This window comes from Cibotium barometz, chromosome 41 (assembly GCF_041138505.1).
Source record: "Cibotium barometz isolate CiBa-2024 chromosome 41, ASM4113850v1, whole genome shotgun sequence".
In the NCBI taxonomy this organism is placed as follows: domain Eukaryota; kingdom Viridiplantae; phylum Streptophyta; class Polypodiopsida; order Cyatheales; family Cibotiaceae; genus Cibotium; species Cibotium barometz.
Window position 1 is genome coordinate 23,565,296 of NC_141086.1, and position 22,437 is coordinate 23,587,732.

A 22,437-nucleotide genomic window follows, 5' to 3' on the forward strand; every position below is an offset into this window, starting at 1 on the left:
TGAACCAGATGGTGAGGCTGCTGAGGAGCTCCCATCGTAAATCCCTCTCCTGTGTCCAGCTGGCGGACGAGAAATCCGGTGCCGGAACCAGGCGAGGCTGGCCCCTAATAAATCTGATGGCCTGACTGCCTTGCTCCATCTCATAGCCCATAGCAGGCCCTGACAAAGTCGACCAAGCAGCGGCACCCCACGTAAACATACCCTCTGGAGAGAGGGGGGCCAGAATATGCAGCATCCGCAGCCAAATCTGCTGTGCCTGAGGGCAGTCCCAAAGGCAGTGTCTCTGTGTCTCCATAGGGTGGCCGCATCGGACGCAGGCCGCCGGAAGACCGCTGTAAACAAGCCAAGTGCCAACTGCTGAGCCCCTGTGGGCGACCAGCCACTGAAAAGCCGAGATCCTGCGGGCCTGTCGACTAGCCCAGAGCCGAGCCCAGAAATCCTCCAGGAACTCCTGTGATAGTCCCTGCAATCGCCAATGCCCCGCTGCCGCTGGAGAAACCGTCCTCCTCGCCGTCAAAATATGCCGTCCCAGCCGAACAGTATACTGAAAAAATGTCATCTCTGTGGCCTCAAGGGATGCATAAGGATCATGCCACTCGTACTCTCCGGGGTCCCACTGTAGCCGGGCCAAGGGGCGCGCTGCATATGCCCATATGCGCCACTCCGGGAGCACGTCAGCAGGGTCGGGGTCAATATGCCACTTCCGAGAAGCGGCAGCCACTACCCGAATCCTCTGAAAGGTGCACTCTGCAACCAAAGGCGACTCCACCTCCACTCTCTGGAGTCTGCCCTCATCCTGAATCTCATAATAGAGGCATCTGCCATCCTCAGTGCTAGCTCTGACAGCAATCAGGATCTCCAACTGTGTAAAGGCTCCCATCCACCGTGGGGCCACTGGCTCGAGAGGTGTGAACCACTCCTCTGAAAGTGCCTCCTGAATATCATCCCTCATAATCAACCCCCCTCTGAAGTGACTCAGCCTCTCCACCTGGGTCTCCTCTGGTAGACTGCAGAAAGCCTGCCAGTCTCCAAAACTACGAGCTGGGCCTGCCGCTAAAGGTCCCCAGGCTAGACGAGGCCGAGAACCCAGCATATGACCCTGCTCTGTACGAACCGCTGGGCTCCAGATGAGCGGCTGCCTGGCCCGCTCCTCAACACAAGAAGGAGGCCGCTGAGAGAGCCCCGGTCTCAGCAGCTCCCAAGCTCTCAGGATACTCAAAGCAAATCTGTCCTCCCATCCTCTACTGAGGCCTGTCCTCCTCATCTCTATGAAGATCCATCGAATCTCTGGTGCCCAAGTACCCCCTGCAGGAGGCGCCCGGGCCTGCAGTCGCTGCAAGAGGAGCTCTTTCCAAGGCTCAGCGCCTGGAAGCAACCCCCGAACAATAAGCTTCCCCAATAAGACTCTACTCTGATCGACTGGATCTATAATGCCCAAACCGCCCTGAGCCAGCGGAAGTGTAATAACTGCCCATGCAACCTTTGCCCGAGCTGGCTGACCGTCCCGCCCAGACCACAGAAAGTTCCTGATCAGCCTCTGTACCTGGCTGATGCAAGAGCTCGAGAAAATCCAGCAAGACGTAATGTACCACATAGTCGCTAACAGCACCTGATTTGCCACCACCACCCTCCCAGCCAAGGATAGTCGAGCTGTACTCCAATACAATAGCTTCTTCCGAATGCTCAGAAGAAGCGGGGCAATCTGCTGCTCAGGTGACAAATCGAGGCCAATCTGTTATCCCAAATACCGCACTGCTGTGCCGGGAGGAATCCATCTAAAACCGGGGTCCGGACTCCATGCCGGAGTGGGAGCACTACTGATCCAAAAGGCCACTGTCTTGCGCCAATTGATCAATGCTCCCGAAGCTGCACTAAAAACCTGGAGCGACTGCTCTGCCCGAATAAGATTGGCCTCTTGGCCATGCAAAAATAAGCCCGTGTCGTCTGCAAACTCAGCATCAAGCAAATCCTCCCCCCGGACTGGGAGCTGAAGTCCTCTCAAACCAACCTCCTCCGCCGACAAATACATACTCATAGCCTCCGCAAAGAAGAGAAAAAGGAAAGGGGCGAGAGGACACCCCTGACGGACTGATCTGGTCAGCTCAAAACTCGGCCCCCGACCTCCTGCAATCAGCACCACCTGGCTGCGAGCTGTGGAATACAAAGCTGCCACCCCTCTGATCCATCCTGGCTCAAAGCCCAGGCGTAGCATAGTGCCCTCTAAGAATCCCCAATCAACTCTATCGTATGCCTTCTCAAAATCGAGAAGCATCACGACCAAGTCCTCGCCAAGAAACCTAGCTCGGGCCGTCGCCTCCCAGAAAGTAAAGATGTTGTCAAGGATACTGCGCTCCTTGACAAATCCTGTCTGAGTAGCATGAATCAACTCCCCCAGGAAGGGCTGGATCCTCAAACTCAAGGCCTTTGCCAAGACCTTGTAGACAGTATTGAGGATCGTAATAGGCCTCCAATGCCGAATATCATCTGATACTCCCTCTCCCTTGGGGATAAGATAGATCAAGCCCTCTGAAAAGCTCTGCGGCATCACCCCAGTGTCCAAAACATGCTGAAAGCCCCTGCGGAGGCCTGGCCCCAAAAGGTCCCAATAGCGCATAAAAAAGGCCGGCGTCAGTCCGCCGTCCTCCCCTGGGCAACTATGTTGCGGCAGGACCCTCAAGGCCTCGGCAAGCTCAGTCTCTGACAGAGGCGCACCTAGAACTGTGCGCATATGGTCGGTGACCCTCCTCTGCACATGGGCCCACACAGTCTGTCTGCATACATCTCGATCCTCAGTGGCTGGCTCCGCTGAAAGCAAGTCACTATAAAAAGCAGTGGCAATGGCTCTGATCTCCCCGAGCTCAGTAGCTATCGATCCATCCGGTCTACCAAGCTGGCGAACCCCTGCACGCGCATGTCGGGGTCCAGTGATCTCAAAAAACTCCCCAGTCACTCTATCACCAAGCTGCGTCCACTGAGAGGCCTGACGACGATAGTAAAACTCATGTCTCTGCTCCTCTGCCTCTCTAACCTCCTGGCGGGCCTGGCTCAGCTGGGACGCCACCCACTCACATGCTGGCTGCTGCTCCTGAAGGCGCTGTAGCGAAGCAAGGCTGCGTCTCAGCTGTTGCTCCCGCTCGCGAATCTCTCCCAGTCGTGTCAAAGCTGCAGCGTGCAGAAAAGAGCTAAGATCAATGAGTCCCTGGGCACACTGGCCCGCTGCATCCTGGTTAGAGCACTGACTATCATGCCAGATCCTCTCAATGTCCTCAGCGAGACTGGGGTCTGCAAGTACCTGCTCTGGGATCCTCAACTGCAAGCTGGGCTCCCGTGTCCCCTCCTCCAAAGTCAATATAACTGGCGCATGATCTGAAAATGAGGTGCCAGCAAGAATGCCGACGGAGCCCCCTCGCTCCCCCAACCAATCGCCCACATAAAAGCGATCAATGCGAGATAGATTAGTCCCTCCCTGCCGGCGATCCGACCGAGAGAAACTAAGACTGTCCTGAGACCGGGAGAAAGCCCCATGCTGCCATGCATCAGTGATCCTCAGTGACATGCAAAACCGGTCCCAAGCTGCAAGCTCCGTGCCGTGCACTGTAACATGACTGCCTCCCACCCTATCTGCCGGGTCCTCAAGCATGTTGAAGTCTCCCCCAACACACCAATGTGCGGCCTCTGGCAATGCATCTGTAACCTGAGTCCAGAACTCTGCTCTGGCACTAGCATGATTGGGCGCATAGATGTTGAGCACACCCAATAGCTCATCATGCATCCTCAGAATGACATACTGTGCTCTACCAGGCACAATGATCCCTCGATCCACAATGGCCTGCCGCCATGCATGTGCAATAACCATGCATACTCCTCCCTGTCCACCCAAAGGACCAAACCCTGCAGACCAGAAAGTGTCCCATCTACCAGGCATCACCGAACCATATCTCCGGATCCTGCTCTCACCCAAGTGGTGCTCCTGCATCATCAGAATGTCAATGCTCCCACCAACCAGGCATCTCTGTAGCTCCTGCCTCAAGCAGCCTCGATAGCGTATAAAGTGTGCTCCGCCAAGGCCCTGTACATTCCATGAGATGATCCTCATGGATGTCCTACTGAGGTGGATGCTGTCTCAGCCGTGCGGCGAGCCTTCGCAAGCGGCTTGGATGGAGAGTAGTCCCCATCCGAACGGCTGCGAGTCTGCCCACCCGGTGTACTGCAAGAATCCCGGATCAGGCGCCAGTGGCTGTGACCCATGGCGACTGCCTCGTGCTCTGACATAGTAACCTCGTGTATACTCACATATCCTGGGTCGCGTGCCAAATCTGCAACTATGCGTACGACCAAATGCCGAATCCCGGATGTATCCACACTCCCGGGATCCAAGAAAAAATGAGCCAACTCCCAAAGTCGGCCTATCACATCTGTAACCTCCAAATCGCTCATGTGATGAGAAAACTCAACTGCCTGAGTCTTCAACGTGCTGAGAGCGAGCTCTAGAGTCCACTCCCGGTCACGTCCACATAGAGGGAACGAGAAGGCCACCGCTGAGTCTAGTGCCTCCTCCCCGCGGGCCGGAGGTATCACTACATGCACTCGGATGGGTGCTGGCTCATGGGGGCCCTCTGCTCCAAAAAGCCGTGTAAAGGTATAATCAAACGCCTCCGAGCGCTGTCGAATGCCGAGGCGACTCAGCCGACTGCGGATAGATGAAATCCGTGAGGCCCTAATCGGCATAGGTCTCCTCTGTGATGCTCGAGCGAGGTCAGTGCTCAGCGCCCTCCGGACTGCAGGTGAGCGCCAGGGAACTGCCAGGACCTCCCGGGAAGGCGAGGCGGGCGGAGGGGGAGGAGGGGGAGGCGAGGGAGGAGGAGAGGGAGCCGCTGCCGAGACCGGAGCGGGGGCGGGAGGAGGCGATGGTGGACGCGAGGCGGTGGGAGGGGGTGGGTGTGGGGGAGGTGAAGGAGGGGGAGCTGGCATCTCCTGGTCCTCGGTCGCTGCAGGGGTCTCCTCCTGAAGGGGAGCAAATCTGTTCCTCACGGGAACCCAGTGAGGCTGAGACTGTGGCTGCTGCTGCAGCGGTATCTGGGCGCGCTGCTGTGGCTGTCTCCCTCGACGGCGCCCCTGTCCAGGCTGCCACTCCGAGGTCTCTGTGGCCTGAGCAGGTGTCCCTGAGGCAGCCTGCCGAGCCGAATCTGTGGGCGGGCCATCCGTGGCCTGCTGCTGTGGTGAGGGCCGAGGTCTCCTGCGAGGGCAGGCCTTGGCCAAATGACCGACCTGCCTGCAAATGAAGCACTGGTTCGGGAGCCCCGAGAACTCCACTCTCTGATCAATCCACCCCCCCCTATCCTAGGTAGCTGAATGACCTTAGGAAGGGAGGAGATGTCAGATACCAACACTCTGACCGAAGGTAGCCCAGCTGCTCTGGCCACCACTGAAGCTGCTGAGGGGCCCGTCTCAAGAACCGAGCCCACCAATGCTCCGAGCCTGGAGAGGAGCGGAAGATACTCCCGGCGGAGACCAGGGAAACAAACTGTAATATGGAAGAGGCGCTCTCCCTGCTCCGCCGCAGCTGGGTCAAATCCATGCTGCCAAGGCCTGAAGAAAGCCCGAGCACCCGTGATATCCAGAGGACTCATGGCAAGGACCTTGGCAACGCTTTGGGCGGCCTCGAACTCGATCTGATAATGTCCCCGGCCCAAGAGCTGTACATCCAGGATCTTGCCCACATCTGCAAGAAGGCGAGCCTGAAGTAGATCCCTGATCTCCCCTCTGCTGGGGCGAGTGCCGACTATACGGCAAATGGTGGAGTGAGCCTGAAGGCGTTCCACCTCTGCGGTGAGGCTCGCTTCCTCTTCCGGCGAAAGAGAAAGCCTGATGGGGATGACCTCGGGGGCGGGCGAGGGGGCTGCGGAAGAGTCCCTCTGAGGCGAGGCGGGAGGAGTCTCCATCAGAGTCTGAAGCTCAAGCGAAGGCGAGGCGAAAGCGGAAAACCTGCAAGAAGCGGGCTGCACACCAAGAGGCGAAAGGACGGATGACGATGAGGAAAAAAAACAAAAACCCCCAAGGGGTGAAAAGCAGCACGACAGAGGAGGGAGGGGGGGGGCGAAAAACGGAGGAAAGGCCCAGAGTGAAGGAACATGAAAGCTACTGCTAAGCTAGATTAGAAAGCAGGAAGAACTGAGCAAGGCTAAGCTAAGGCGGAAAGAACACAAAGACAAGCATGATGAAGAAGCTAACTACTCAGACATAGACTCAAGTTCAGTTAGGCCACAAGATTGAGACTTGTGTTCATAAAAAGACTTGAGAGCTTGCTGGATGATCTATTCATGATAGAGACCTCACTTATATAGAAGTGAAGTACAAGTGTTACAATGACACCCAACTATATGGGATAATAGAAAGAGTGCCACATGGCAACTCACACACAAAGACTAGTTCCTAATACACACTAGGACACCTTGACTTCATGTTCCAACACCCCCCCATGAAGGAAAGGTGAGTGATATCATGAGTTTATAAAAGATGCAGTTCCTTGATATACCCAACAAATCCCCCCTCAAGGAAATGCCTCATACTGCAAGGATAAATCATAGGCTCATGGTCTCTCATGCCAGGGTCTCTGGTCAAGGATAAATCCACGGCTCTAGTCTCTCATGCAAGTTGGACATCCTTGGCTAGGTACAGAATATGGGATATACCAGGACAAACACACAAAATATAATAGATACCTCTGAGAGGTTCAAACAGATAAGACAAGATACCCTTGCATACTCATAGCGGTTGCAACAGGTTTACAAAAATCCTTTTTGGAAACATGATCCAGCCAGGGAACCCTAGAAACAGAAATCTTTATCATCTACCATATATGCTTTTTCATCACTTGTGTCCTCCACCATATTTGCTGAATTTTTCTTTGAGAAACAGTTACTTTCAGAGTGGCCATTCTTGCCACAAATCCCACATGGCTTGATGCGAAAACAATCTTTCTCATCATGATTGTTTTTGCCACAATGTCTACAAGCTTTAAAAGAAATCCTTTTGAACTTGGTTGCCAAAGCTTGTTCTCCCTCCACTTGGTGATCCTTTCGCTTCTCCCGCTTCCTTTCTTCCTGCAATTCAAATGAAGGATCGGGACCATATTTCAGTGTCGTGACCAAGTTGTCATAATCTTCAGGCATGCTTTTGAGAAGCACTGCCATAGCATCATCTTCTGTCACCGGAGAGTGAACGGAAGCCAATTGATTCATTAGGCTTCGCATTTTGTTGATATGAGCATCCAAAGGTGCTCCAGGTTTTAGATCTAACTCAAAGAATTCAATCTTGAGTGACAACTTTGAATGCTTGCTACTTGCACCAAATAAGTGGTCAAGCACATTCCAAGCGTCAGCAGGGTTTTCAAGATCAGAGATGTGATGCAGATAATTGTCTCCAAGACCCAATGCAATGATTGCGAATGCTTGCTCGAGACGTTGAGGTTCCTTTTCCTTCTCCTTCTCGTTTGATGAAGAAGTTCCCTTGACCAGATTCCACAGATTGTGCTTCATCAAGTGGAACTTGATCTTCATTTGCCAGGTGTGGAATCCTTGGCCATTGAACTTCTCAATGGCAGCGTGAGGATTCATCATGATGAATCAATCTGAGAGATATCTTAACTCGAAATGAAGATTAGCAATACGCAGCTCCCATACATGCAGACAGTGAACTGAAAATGGTGGGCTGATTCATGGGAAGATGCTGAGGCAGATGGCTGGAAATGTGGCGCAGATTTTGGGGCAGAAATAGAGGGCAGATCTCAGGCAATGTGGCACATATGTGGGGCAGATTTCCAGTGGAGAATGGCGCAGATCTGGAGAAGAAAATGGCGCAGATCTGGGGCAGCTTATGGCTGGTAGAATGCAGGCAATGGCGGGCAGATTTGAGGCAAAGATGACGAGGCTAATGACGAGGCAAGGAGAAGAGAATCAGGGCAGCATCAAGGCTAGAAGGAGGAAGACGAGGCAACGTGACGACGAGGGTAGCGTGGCTCTGATACCACATGAAGGAACATGGAAGCTACTGCTAAGCTAGATTAGAAAGCAGGAAGAACTGAGCAAGGCTAAGCTAAGGCGGAAAGAACACAAAGACAAGCATGATGAAGAAGCTAACTACTCAGACATAGACTCAAGTTCAGTTAGGCCACAAGATTGAGACTTGTGTTCATAAAAAGACTTGAGAGCTTGCTGGATGATCTATTCATGATAGAGACCTCACTTATATAGAAGTGAAGTACAAGTGTTACAATGACACCCAACTATATGGGATAATAGAAAGAGTGCCACATGGCAACTCACACACAAAGACTAGTTCCTAGTACACACTAGGACACCTTGACTTCATGTTCCAACACAGAGGGGGGGGGGGGGGGGGGGGGGGGGGGGCGGCGACAAAGCGAGAAGGAGGGGGGCGGGGCGCTGCTGAAGGGAGGCGGGCGTGAAGAGGCGAAGAGGCGGGGGGGGGCGAACTGGCGGCAGCGGGGAGGGAGGGCGAACAGGCGGCAGCGGGGAGGGAGGGCGAAATGGCGAAAAGGGGAGGGGGGCGAACTGGCGAAGAGGGGGGGGAGGCGCAGCAGCGAGGAAGGAGGGGGGGGGGGGCGCAGCGGCGAGCAGAGGGGAGCAAGCGGGGGGCGGAAGGAAGAAAGGCCGCGAGGAGGGGGGGGGGAGCGATGGCGCGCAGAGCAGGGGGAGGCGGGAGCTTCAGCGAGCGGGATAAAGTTTTCTGCCATGTTCCTGTATTGTTTTGTTCATACTTAATATAAGTCTTTCTGATTGCCAAATTTTTTTTCTTGTTTTTTACTCAAGTATACGACTACACTTCTGTCTGCTTTCAAGTTGCTGTGAAGGAAATTGACTAAGCATTCCTACTGCATAGCAAATGCCTGGCATTTATATCAGGGTTTTGATCCTCTCTAGATAGCTTTTCTTCTATGTCCATGGGGGCAAAAATGCTTTTTTTTGTTCCATGTTAAATGGCAATCAATTTTGTTTTAGGTTTTTGTATCTCCTGGATGCCATGGATGCCTTAAAAAAAATTGTAAGAAGAGATTATACGTGTTGGCAATGATTGTGAATTGAACTAGTTTCAAAGGCATCACCTGAATCTGAAAACACGTGAATGATAATGAACTCAATTCAGGTATGAGCGCGCCAAAAAACCTTTATCAGCTTTTGAAAGTGACATCACAAAGTATCAAGACTTACAGGAGGATGTTCAGGTAGAAAAGAAGTATCTCTATCTTGTTTTTTGGTTCTCACCAGCTTAAAGGTCATGAAATGTGGCACATTTTAAGTGTTGGGAAAACCAAAATTGGTGGATTGAAGCTACAACATTTGGGAAGTTTATTATACTATGTGCTTCTAGAATCTCTTGATGACCAACCTTGTGCTAATCCAATCAATGTAAAGGATGCTCATCAAAGGGTGTTTATAAATCACACTTGTAACATTCTGCATTATCTAAGCAGGCAGAAGAGACTATCACAAATGTGCGCTTTCTGAGAATTGATTGTGGACCCTTAAAGAATTCTATAATCAGTCATTGTGAAGGATGGGCTAATAAGTTCACGTAAGTGTCATAGTATTATTTTTGTTAGCATGGATATTTGCATGCTTCTTTCACTAATCACACACAGCTCTCTTAAAATACAATCTGGCAAGTTGAGTAATTTGTGAAAATATTGAACCTACAATACTTATAATTACTGCATGACAAAGGAGATGGAGGAAACAAGTATAATGAGAAAGTTCTGCATAGCCAGTTCAAATATTTTGGAAAGTCACTCATTAGGTTAGGCTTGTCTGTAGCTTCTCCCACGTCACACCTACTTCTCTTCCTGTCTCAACGTGGAGCCTAAGTGATAAGACCCTAAGCCCCATTGAGATTACACACGCCTGAGTGATTGTAACATGTGTATTCTCAAGTAACCGGGCATCATTCCTTGTCATTATGAGGAAGCTGTTACGGCATATGGTCATTCTTGATGGAAGCATCAATCCATGTCCTGTGGATATGTATCTCTCAAATGTCATCTCTGATAATTTTGTCCGTTTACTGTGGAAGTGGTCTATGGGATACTCCATTATACTTGTTGTGACAAAGAAATGGTTAATTTTCATCTTTACAAATTTGCACAAGGTATCATAAAGCTCACAATGTGCATTACATGCGTTTGTGTGGAGAACATCTAACCATTTTGACCAATTACAAGTATGACAGCAGAATCTGCGAGTTTTAAGGTAGAGCCAGCTGCATTTTCTATTTTCTTTTCACTTTCTAAGTAACATTTTACCTCTTCAGGACACTACTGAACTCCATTGCTAAAGCAGAATTGGAGGACATCTACATGTACATAGACAGGTACATGATGTTACTTCCATAGAGATTATTTGTCTAGGAACTCTTTTCTTGGGAAGGACATATGTGAAGAGTATGTGCCATATATAAATACTAAGTTTTTTACAGAAATACAAAAGAGTTGAAGCAACCACCTGAGAATCTGGATATGCTCACTGAGAAAGTCAATCATTGGCATGCCATACGAGAGGAATGCTCAAACATTAAAATTCGATTTGAGCCCCTTCAAGAAAAGTATAGAACACTCCAAAAATTTGAGGTCCTCTCTCTCTCTCTCTCTCTCTCTCTCTCCACACACACATTTTTTTTTTTGGTAAAACCACACTTTCTATTGCTTTACTGTATAAAGAGAAGAGCCCCCAAGATAAGGGCACTTCCCATACAATGTACAACTAAAAGTAGTTGAAAAACAAGTCCAGATGCAAGTGGTATGGCTTTTGTAGCTGAAAACAGTCATATAAAGATTGACACAATGATTGACGAAAGTAGTAATACTTGTCAATCTGAGGTGACTGGAAAACCAGCCGATTGCGAGCAATCCAGACTGTCCAAAGTGCCCAAAATCTTGTTCATGCAAAGAAAGGAGCTTTGTCAATCAATTTCCTTCCCAATCTGCCAAAGATCTAGAAGTTTCTAGAAAAACATATGCCCAGAAATCTGGCAGTTAAGCATATTAATAAGCGATGTAAGAACTCATTGGTATCTGTGCAATTCCATAACAAGTGTGGAAGTCTCATTCAAGCATGAGCACCTTCTAGCAATTTTTCTTTTTGCCAAATATGTGCCAATTGGGGGTACTCCCTGCAATACATCTCCATAGGAATAGTCTTTGTGTGAAGGGGAGTTTACTAATGTTATGTCCAATCTTGCAATCTCTTCTCTGGAGTCTCATGCAATACATCTTAAAAGGGTTGCATTTGATTGTTTATTTGCTGTCATGTAGTCCTAAAATGCGTACCCAATCCCCATCTTATTTGTGTCTGTGAAAATGACAAGACCCTTCCATCACGAGATATCACATCCTCCATAGTGTTTATACCTTTAGTAGATAGAAAATAAGCTCTTCTAGGAGTTGTAATCGCCAGTGAAGCCAGTGAAGCAGTTACGATTTTACTCCAATGTATATTTTCTTGCCTCATAAAATTTCCTATTTGTGGAGGTCTCCCAAACCAATATAAGTATTGCAACACTTCTTTCCAATCAACAATCAATTTGCTTGTGTATGGGCAACCTGGAATCTTGCCTTGCACATGCCCAAAGACTACGTCCCAGTGAAGCAGTTACGATTTTACTCCAATGTATATTTTCTTGCCTCATAAAATTTCCTATTTGTGGAGGTCTCCCAAACCAATATAAGTATTGCAACACATCTTTCCAATCAACACTCAATTTGCTTGTGTATGGGCAACCTGGAATCTTGCCTTGCACATGCCCAAAGACTATATGGGGTGATATCATCCACACTCTTATGGCTACTTGGGCTCGCATTCAGGGGCCCTCTCGTTCTGCACAGGCGAAGCGTGTGATATTTATGCGGGAATGGGACCATGGCATCTTCTTTTCCTCTAGTACCACAGGTCTTACATGGCATCATGATGCTCCTCAGTGGTTGAAATCACCTTACATATTGGGGTGATTCTATTCTATTTTTCCGGCTTATAGCTGTGATTGTTGTATGTTTTTCTCATACTTAATAGAAGTTTCTTTTTGAAAAAAGAAAAAGAAAAAAGACTACGTCCCAGTATTTACCAAAGGAGGATGTTTTAATTTTTTTACACATTTCCGCTACCATGAGCGTCCTAGGTTGTTCCTGAGGCAGGAAAGTATGTAACATTGTTGCTTTTCTTGCCAACACATGATAAAGAATATTTAGGACATTCAATCTACCATGCATTTTAGGTGAGAAAACCTTCTGATACCTCAGTAGCCTCACTGCTTTTTTAAGCTTTTTTGATCTCCATAATAGTTCCATTGTTTGTGACATGAGAGAGGAATTTTGCTATTTTGACCATATCAAAAGTGGCAAAAAAAACTCGATGTATGCTATGAGAATAGATTGGACAATGCGAAGCCTAACATGAAGCGGCCATGTAGGCAATTTCCAATAATCTAGCTTCGCTTGTATTTTTTGTAGTACCCATTTAGTAGCATCCCGGTGAGAGACAATGGATATCCCAAATGTTTGACAATTTCAATGGGTGGGAGAATTTGCCAAGGCCATAAAATATTGTGCCAGTCTTCTTCCTTTAAAGGTAGCAGTTTTGATTTCTTGAATCTTATAAACAGCCCTACAACCTCACCAAAATAGCTCTAGAGCCTACATAAATATATATATAGATCATTGTGGTTATTATTCGGGAAAATGGAGTCATTAGCATAAGCCCGAGCAACCAAAACATGACCATGTGGCAATTGCAACCCATGTAGATGGCCATTGTTAAGTTTATCCATGTAAAGCAACAATGGATGAGTTGCTATCGCATATAACAAGGCACTTGAAGGGCATCCTTACCTGATTGATTTTCCCAACTGCCTGGGAGAGGACAATCATTTATCCAAAATACATCTTGCTGTGCTATCTTTATATAGCCAGTAAATGACATTACACATTCTTTCTCCGAATTCAAGTTTTGTCGTTACTGTTGCAATATAATCCTAGCGAGCATTATCAAAAGCTTTAGCCACATCAACTTGCAATAACAATATATTCTGCACGGTGTATTTCGCATATTCTATTCCCACATATACATTGCAAATATTATTTGTGATTTGTCTTCTGGCGTGGGGATAAAACCATATTATGCCCAAAGATTTAACTGCATTGTCAAGCTCCAATTTCAAAAAAGGAAGTTCAAGGTCTTGTGCTTCTTGTGCATCCATAATTCCTATCACATGAGAAAGTAGGTTAGCACGAGCAGTAGAAGCAACGTCTAATAATGGAGCAGGTGTTGTAAAAGCATGTTGGAAATAAGTCAGACATTCTTGTTCTAATTGCATGATATTATGTGTCCATTTACCATTTGTCCTTTGCAGTCCTTAAATGCATTGCTTCTGCCTTGATGTGTGCAAGCTTTTGGGAATCATCCCTTATCCAATAATGGTTATTGTCACGATTGGATTTGCCACTTTTCCAACTTTCTTTGATCATTTCGTTTTAGCTCATGCCTAGCATAATGCGTTCTTTCTTCTTCTTGAGGGGATAACATACAAATATGGTGAGTTCTTCAAGTGTCTTTTAAACCCATAGATTCTCTCTTAGTACCATTTTCCATAATCAGTTATAACTCCTTGCATGCGAACAACAAAATGATACCAAGTAACATCAATATCCTTATAAATCTCTGCATTCAGTGCAACAACAATATCACCCACCATATCCTGAAACAGAGGGTGAGTGAGATAGCTGTTGTTTATCAAACATTGCCTCTTTACTTGCACCTCCTCATTAGCAATAGGAGTACCAAACTAGAGACCCATCCATAGAGGAGCATGATCTGAGAGTCCCAAGGAATAATCAACCCACATACGAGTGATCAGCATTCAAAGAGTACCAACATTCTCTCCACACTCTTAAAAAAATAATAATTGTAAAAACGATTGTTTCTATTAGGTCAAATGTAGAGAGAGAGACTCCGTCAAAGCAACAGAGGTCTCACGAGTCATAGATGAGGAAAAAACTAAAAACAATGGAAAAACAAATCCAGATGAGACTGATCTAATTGCTATAGTTGATAGCAATCATGTACAGATTGTCGCAAATGATTGACGGAAATACTCTGATACTTTGTAAATCAAGGTCGACTGGAAAACCAATCGATCACGAGCATTCCAAACTGTCCAGAGAGCCCAAAATCGCGTCCATTTGAAAAAACTAGCTATGCGTGCAAATCTTTGCTCATATCTGTCAAATATCCATGCTCAAAGAAACGTGCACTTGGAAATATGGCATTCAAGCATCTAGATAAACGAAGCAGGAAATCGTGTGTCTCAAGGCAGTGCCACAACAAGTGTTGAATGGTCTCATTCAAGCAAGAACATCTTGGACAATGAGTAGAAGCAATCTATCTTTTTGCCAAAATGCTACCAGGAGGAAGTACTTTTGCAATGCATCCCCAAAACAAGACTATGTTTGAGAGGTAACTTGCTTTTCCATAGCCTATGCAACTTTTTTTCGCTAACTTATTTATATTCCATAGCATATTTCCATGCTCGGAAAACCATGGTGGTGGTATAATTAATCGGTAGACCCTTGTTGCTGTGATATGTGAAAAAGGAATTTTCATAGAAACAAAAGTTGCCCCTCTATGGAATATCCAATCTTCTAGTCTATCATGGCCAGAGTCCGATACGACATTATGGAAGGGCTCTAATTGTGTTTGGGTTTCCTGCAATATAGGCATGTAATGCATGCCCAAACCTTCGTTGAGCTCGCGGCGTTGAGCTCAAACCTTCGTTGAGCTCGCGGTGAAAGATAGAACATGTCTCTCAAGGGATACGACATCTTGCACAGTGCATATGCCCTTGATAGACAGAAGGCAAGCTGATCTAGGAGCTGTAATCGCCAATGGAGCACTATTCCAATGTATGTTTTCTTGCGTGAATGAATTTCCTGTTTGAAGAGGTCTTCCAAGCCAATGAACATATTGCAATACTACTTTCCAATCAACAATCAACCGGCTTGTGTATGGGCAGCCAGGAATCTTGCCTTGGATATGTCCAAATAATATATATCCCAATAGTGTAGCTTCCATTTACCATTGCAGCAATCATGAGAGTCCAGGACTATTGTTGAGACAAAAATGTATGAAACAAGGTTGCTTTGTGTGCTAACATATTGTCATGTGCACCTATGCACTGTGGCACACGGTGACACATTGGCTCATCAATAGTGCACGAAACATGTACCGAAGTAGTACCTTGATAGGAGATTTTGTCATATGCTGTGACCCCATTGTGAGCCCAGTCCGGGAGTCCTCATGTAGGTACATGTAGATGTCAGCCTTAGGTGTAGAAGCATATTAGTTGCATCCATATAGTAGGAGCCAGCCCCAAGGCCAGCCCCAAGGCCAACCCATGAAGGGCAATCCTTGCTATGGGTGAAATCACCATCAGCCAGCAAGAAGACCGAGTCGACAGCCTTTATATGGGGCTTGGGTAGCAATCGGTAGGGCTTGTTGATAGTTGGCCAGAAGCTAGACTATAACGGAAGGGCAGTTGTAACACGGAAATCTCATCGATCATGAAAACTGATCAAACACATGAACATGCCAGATAAAAGAGAGAGGGAAATATGGCCAATCTATGACCACGACTTCCTGTCCCCCCCCACCCCCCCCCTTTTTATGGTTAGATTACCAAAAAGGATTCTGCTTTAGATACAACCTCGTGGGTGCCCAGGGATTCTCCATTGGCTATCACCTTATTCTTCTAGTTCAAGATGAATTAAAAAGCAATACATATGCTGAATTTGATGTCCCTTCTCAGAACAAGAGAGCTTTCCCGGTTTAGAGCACATGCAGGACAACCCTGGACAGCCCAGAGCATTCCCACATTAGTCTAGGACAGCCTTGTATCTCCATCCTCCACTTGCCTGGCTCATAGAGCAAATCGACCAGCCTTGAGGGGCTGTTTTCAGCAGTCGACTAGATCTTAGTAGCCACAGGAGAAGTCAACCAACAGTAATTTACATGCCAGAAGGTCTCCGATCAGCAGAGGATCTCTCCCAAACAATTCGACCAGCACTTATGCTCTTCTAGATGCCCAGTAGAGAAAGCCCTAGAAGCAGTTGACCAGCTTTCTTCTCACACTTGGTTGAAATTTGTCACGGTAGATGGCGGTAGAAGGCTCCAGAACTGGTCGATTTGCTCTCCCTTGCACGAGAAAAGCATGCGCCTGTCCAAACTTGAGTTCCTCTCCAGTAATAGAGCCTCTCCGCCAATAATAACTTGGGTGTGTGCTTTTTAGGTCCAAAAGGGCGCGCCTACATGGAGATGACTCAAATCAGCTCTAGTGCCCACCTTTTGGCTGCCACATGTATTAAAATAGTCCTACCCAGTGTGAATAACTTATAAGTTGTCCGGTCACTTATAAGTGAGTGTGGACTTGCACCCATAATTATTAGTATGTGAAATCATAAAGTTCTAAATTGGGTTTTTAGGGACACTTACCACGTGCAAAACACATGTAGACCACCTATCAATCCCAAACAGGTGTGCGCATACATGTCCCCAGGTTGTCTAGGTATCCTCGGCCCCATGGACAACACAGGGAGTAATCTCAGGCATTGTCCAAGCAAACAAGACAAGTCATGCAAATATAAAATCAAAGTCATGTACACATGAGTGTAGCACTGGAAGAAACACCCATCTGCTCAGTTGTATCAAATAAAGTGTGCAGGGCTTCATGATCCTTCTGGAATCTTCCGAGAACATAAATATAGAAGATCACCAGGATAGCTAGTCCCGAGAAACCATATCATGTCAAGCTCCATGAGCCATACATGTACACCATGTCAAAGCCATACATGTACTATCATGTAAGGCTCCATGAACCATACATGTACTGTCATGTCAGGCTCCGCAAGCCACGCATGTATGTCATGTTAGGCTCCATATGCCACACATGAAGCGTAGAAAACAGAAGCAATGAGGAATCTTGTGGTATTCCCCCGGCTTCTAAGCAGTTGACCGCACCTGAAAAGCTTCCAGATAGGCCTTCAGAAGTTCCAGATAATCCTGAAAATAGTCCTCGTCCATCCATTTTGCATCCAATGCCAAATAGTTTTTTAATTTCACAAGATACCTGCGTACTAGCTTGCCACCTATATGCTTATGCTCCTTATGAAAAACTATCTGCTTAGGTTGCAATACCTCCACAAGCTCATCCACCTATGGTGGATCTTCCAAAATTGGTTCCATAGGAGGTGGTTCCACATAAGGCCTCAACAAGCTGACATAAAAAGCATTATGTATCCTGAGGGCAATACACTTAAATATTTTTTTTGACCACCTAGCTCCCCGAACTTTGACTTGCGCCCCGAACTTTGACTTGCGGCTGCTTCGCTCCCTCCTTCCTCCGCCTCCCTTCCTTCCTCCATCGCTACGTCCCTCCGCCTCTGTGCTTGCTTCGCCCCCATCCACACTCCGCCTCCCATCCTTCCTCCATCGCCATTCGCCCCTGCCTCTGCCAACCTTCTTCGCCTTATCCTTCCCCACTGTTCACCCCTGCCTCTGCCCGCCCTTCTTCGCCCTCCAGTTTGCACTGTTTCGCCTCCCCTCCTTCCTCCCCCTCTTCCCTCTGCGCAGCACTGTTGTGCTGCCCTTCCCCCGCCCTTCTTCGCCTTTGCGTCCAGCCATCTCCCCCTTGCTTCCCTTTCCTTTTTGCTTTTCCGTTTTCCACCCTCCCTTCCTTTCCTCCGCCTCCTTGTCTACCTCTTCCCCTTGGTTCGGATTGCTCCTCATCCGAGTTCAAGTGGGCCTTTTTCTTCGGTTAGCATCATGGCTAATCATTCTCCCTCGGCCGGGCGAACCATTGTTTTTTCCGAAGTCGAGCTTGCGGTCCTCTACGCCGAAATAGAGAGACTCCAAAACGACCCTCATTGTTGCCAGAATCTTTGGATCTCACCCGTCCCGTCTCTAGGCTCGGGATTGGGTCCTGGCGGCTCTGCCCTCCGATCTCGCTCGGCAGCCCTTTGCCATTGGGCCTTTCTTCCCTACTCTAGCTATTTTGACGCTGTTGAGGAAGACCGGAACCGTTTCCCGATTACTCTCAGATTCCTAGGTCTTCCTCGCGCATATTGGCCTATGTTAGAGGCCATCGGGTCTGCCTTTGGGCTGGTTCTTCAAGTGCCCCCACTTCACGCCTTGCCGACATCTTCTGCCCGCGTGGTCACTGCCTCGACAAATGCTGTCCCAAGACTCATGGTTCTTGCCCATGACATTGAGCTCTTTGAGGACTATGTTTTGCTTCCGGGCCCTTGTGGCCCTTTGAAGCAACGTATGGAGATTGCAGGTAAACCCGATCAGTGCCGGGTTTGTCACGAACAGGGTCACTTTGCTCGAGATTGCCCTAAGGCTCGAGGTCAGGAGGCCTCGTAAGCGTCCTTCTTAGGCGCCACCTCCCTTGGTTCCTTCCCGTCCTTCAGTCCGCCAGGTGTGGTGAGCTTCTTTCATGCCCGCCCCCCTGGTGTGATTGATGGGAAGGCCTCCTCGGATCATGTACAGATAGATGATGTTTCTGGTCAGAGGGATGTGTCAGCTGATGCATCTTTGCAAAGAGGTGATATCTCACATCAGGATGATTTTGTTGAGTCCTCTCTACTTGAAGGGGGCGATATGCAGGATGTTCAGCGGAGTGGGGATCATGTATTGCAGGATTTTCAGCATGATGCCATTGCCCTTGATGCCCCGCAGGGCGAACAGGTTTCTTGTATATATGCAGGTAGTGTGCAGCTTGTATATATGCAGGTAGTGTGCAGGGCCTCGGACAAGGGCATGTCAGTGGACTTTGCCCTGTGGATTTTCCCATCCTCCAGCATTATGAGAGGCGTCCTCAGGCTGCCCATCGTCTTCTTAGATCGGGGGTCAAACCCTCTTCTCTTCCATGAGAATTGTCTCATGGAATGTTCAGGGCCTTGGAGGGCTTCCCATCCGTGGTAGGAAGCGCCTTCTGAAGGACCAGCTTCACCCTGCTGTTACAGGAGAGTCTATGGATGTACTTTTGTTGCAGGAGATCTCAGTGTGGCAAAACTGGTAAGATGCTTTCTGGCCACACCTTCTGGTCCTCGGCAATTGGGACTAGAGGGGGTGTTTGTATTTCAGTGGTAGCATCTATTATACCTCATGTTATTGGGCACGGTGTTATCATCCCTGCTAGAGCGCAGTGGATCTTGATCATGCATGAGGGTCAGAAATTGGGAATCTTGAATATCTATGCACCTAACGTGAGACGTGAAAGGGTGGCCTTTTCGGACACCATTACAAATGTCATTCCCCAGGTTGATCATTGGATAGTGGGAGGAGATTTTCATATGGTTGAGCAACCTTCTGACAAGAAGGGTGGACGCGAAGGGGGTTTACACCCTTTGGAGCGAACCTCATGGGAGAGGTTCACGCTTTCCTTTTTTGGTAGGGATTGCTGGACTGAGGGTGATTTCGAGAGAAGCCCAAATTCCTTATCTTTCTCTTGGCATAACCACAGGAGCGGGGATGAGAGCATCTTTGCACGTCTGGACAGGTTTTATGTGGATGATTGGTCCTTGGACAGAGAAGGCACCATTGCTATTATGCCTGGCACCTCCAAATCTGATCATTGCCCCGTCGTTTTGTGTCTCAGGGAGCCTGGGGCTCGCTCGGCCTCTCCCCGTGTCCGTATCCCTGACTCTCTTTATCTAGATGCTGACATGTCGATCTTGTGACGGTCCTGATCCTCGTCATAATATTGCCCTAGGTCTTGAGAGGAGTAGCCATCATTATCATAGCATTGCCTTGTCTAAGAAGAAGGAGGCTCTGGACAAGGAGAGAGCTATGAGGCGTAGGATTGCTGCTCTTCAGAGGGAACATGAAAAGCATCTACATGCGACTTGGATTACAGACCTCTTGTGACCATAGTTAGAGTAGAGCTGCAGTTAGCCATGGACAGGAGGGCTGAGTTTGCCTTTCATGCGAACGAGGCCTTTTGGACTCACATGGGTGGCAGATGCAACAAAGAGTTCTTTTCAGCACACAGGCCTTCCCATAGCAGGGATTCTGTGAGGTACTTGCACGACTCACAGGGTGAGGTTCAGATTGAGCCTGATAAGGTGAGGGGTATTGCTTCAGAACTTTATCGGTCTTTGTTGACTGCAGAGGTGCCCTCTTCTCAGAGAGATATGGCACGGCTTAAAGTTTGGGAGTGCACGCCCAGGCTCATTACGGATGCTATGTGTTCTTCCTTGGATGCCCCTTTCTCGAAGGATGAATTCCTTCACGCACTGCATGCTCTTTCCAGTGGTTCATGCATGGTCTTTCTCCCCCCTTCTTTATTCTTTTTTGGGATCATATTGGAGATGCTATCACTGTTGCCCTTCAGGAAATGTGGTTGTCGGGTATGATGCCTCTATACCTCACGGAGGGGCTGATTCACCTCATCCCCAAGAGTGGGGACAAGACTGACATCAAGCAATGGAGGCCCATCACCCTCCTTGGATCTGCATATAAAATCTTAGCTAAAGCCTTGAGTATAAGGTTGCAGCCGATTCTCCAAAGGACTATCCATGATACCTAGAATGGTTTCCTCCAAGGAAGGAGTATATTTGATATTATTTTTTCTTTCTGGGAACGAGTGGCAAAGTCTAGTCAGCAGCCTCTTGCCATTCTTTTGCTTGATTTTGAAAAAGCTTATGACAGAGTGGATTGGGATTTTTTGGAGGGCACTATGGCACACATGGGGTTTTCCCAAAACTGGATCAGTGGGGTGTCTTGCCTATGCACGGAGGCTCATAGCACTGTTTTAGCCTGTGGGGGGCGCGGTGAGCGTTTTCAGATTTCCCGTTCAGTGAGGTAGGGTTGTCCCCTCGCCCCTTTACTGTACCTCATTGTAGTTGAGGCTATGAGTAGGTTTCTTCGGGTTGCCCCTGGTGTTGTGGGTCTCAGGCTGCCTTTATGCACGGAGGAAGAGTTTTTGGACTCTGAGTTAGTAGATGATACGACGTTGTTCCTTGAGGCTTGACATGCTTGTTTATGTTCTTTCCGGACAGCCTTGGAGGCCTTTTGTTTGGCAGCAGGAGCTACTATCAATTGGCATAAGTGAGTTGGTTTTTGGATCAGTGATTCTCCTCTTGCAGATTAGGTTACAAGTGTTGGTTTTACTTGGATTGAGAGAGGATGCTCTGCAAGATACCTTGGTTGTTGTCAGGTGGGCGTTGACATCTCCCCTGCACAACAGTTTGCTCCAGTGCTCTTAAGCATTAAAAGCAAACTTTTTCAGTGGAGTAGGAGGAAGCTCGACTTGGCCTCTAGAGCTTTGGTGGTTAACCACGTTTTGCTAGCCACGACTTGGTTTATCGCTTCATGCTGGATTTTAATAAGGGCTGCATTGGCCAGCTTCGTTGCCTTATTCGGAACTTTCTTTGGTCAGGGCTTGATGCAAATGTACACACCAGGGCTAGAGTTGCTTGGGAAACCATTATCAGGCCTAAGCAGGAAGGGGGATTTAATATCATTGACCCTGAGGTGCAATGTAAGGCTTTGCTTTGTAAGCTGGTTGTTAGGGGCTATCTTTCGGGCACTGAGCCGTGGACGGACTTTCTCATGCAGCAGATCAGGAAGTGTGTCCCTGTTTGCGGAGGTGACTGGACTCTCAGCTCACGCTTTATTTTTTTGGATGCAGTTCACCGCTCCCCTTCATCCCCCTAGTTAGGTCCCTCCTACGGGCTTGGGACTGCTAGGGCAGTTTTTTGGTACACATCCCCCCGCGTTCAGCGGAGGAAGTTAACTGGCAGCCCATTCTGTGGAATGATTTGATCTTAGATGTGCATGGTAGGCCTCTTGGGGCAGCTATGCATATTCTTTGGGCTGGTTTCTATCCAAGAGATTTGCCATCTTTTAATCACTCATAGTCTCTTTAAGATGCATCCCCACATGCTTGAGCATAGATTTCTCCGTGAAGTCCTCAGTGCAAAAGGCTATTTCAAATTGCCTTATGAATGCGAGTGCCTTAGTGGTATCCAGCTTTCCATTATAGCTCTCGAATTTGATGTCTTTGTCCCCCGACTTGAACTCTTTGGCCTTCCTACTGTGTCGAGCATCTCGTCGCTCTAGAACATCATCACCTTTGTCATGTCTATGATGGTGGTGATGCCCAGGCCTAGGGCTTGTTTCCCATACAACACCCTCCACTCGGGATGGAACTCTGGGAGCAGGAACATACCTAGGTGGAGATATCACCGACAATGCATTAAAATCTTATGCATCTCTCATATGGGCTGAAAACCCCTCATCATCCGCTTGTGCTGCATGTCGATGTATATCATTCCCTCATGCTGCATGCCCTCTCATAACATCTGTTCGGGCTGCA

The 22,437-nt window shown here is 48.1% G+C and overlaps 1 protein-coding gene across 1 annotated transcript in view; it reads left to right on the forward strand.

The window, feature by feature from the left end:
* The window catches only part of LOC147614793 (dynein-1-beta heavy chain, flagellar inner arm I1 complex-like), a 245,393-nt gene that overhangs the window by 42,862 nt on the left and 180,094 nt on the right, over positions 1 to 22,437 (forward strand). The window contains exons 17-20 of the mRNA XM_086780141.1: positions 9,166 to 9,244; positions 9,494 to 9,594; positions 10,327 to 10,386; positions 10,492 to 10,642. Of these exons, the coding sequence (XP_086636267.1) occupies positions 9,166 to 9,244; positions 9,494 to 9,594; positions 10,327 to 10,386; positions 10,492 to 10,642 (391 nt within the window). The remainder of the gene's footprint in view (positions 1 to 9,165; positions 9,245 to 9,493; positions 9,595 to 10,326; positions 10,387 to 10,491; positions 10,643 to 22,437) is intronic.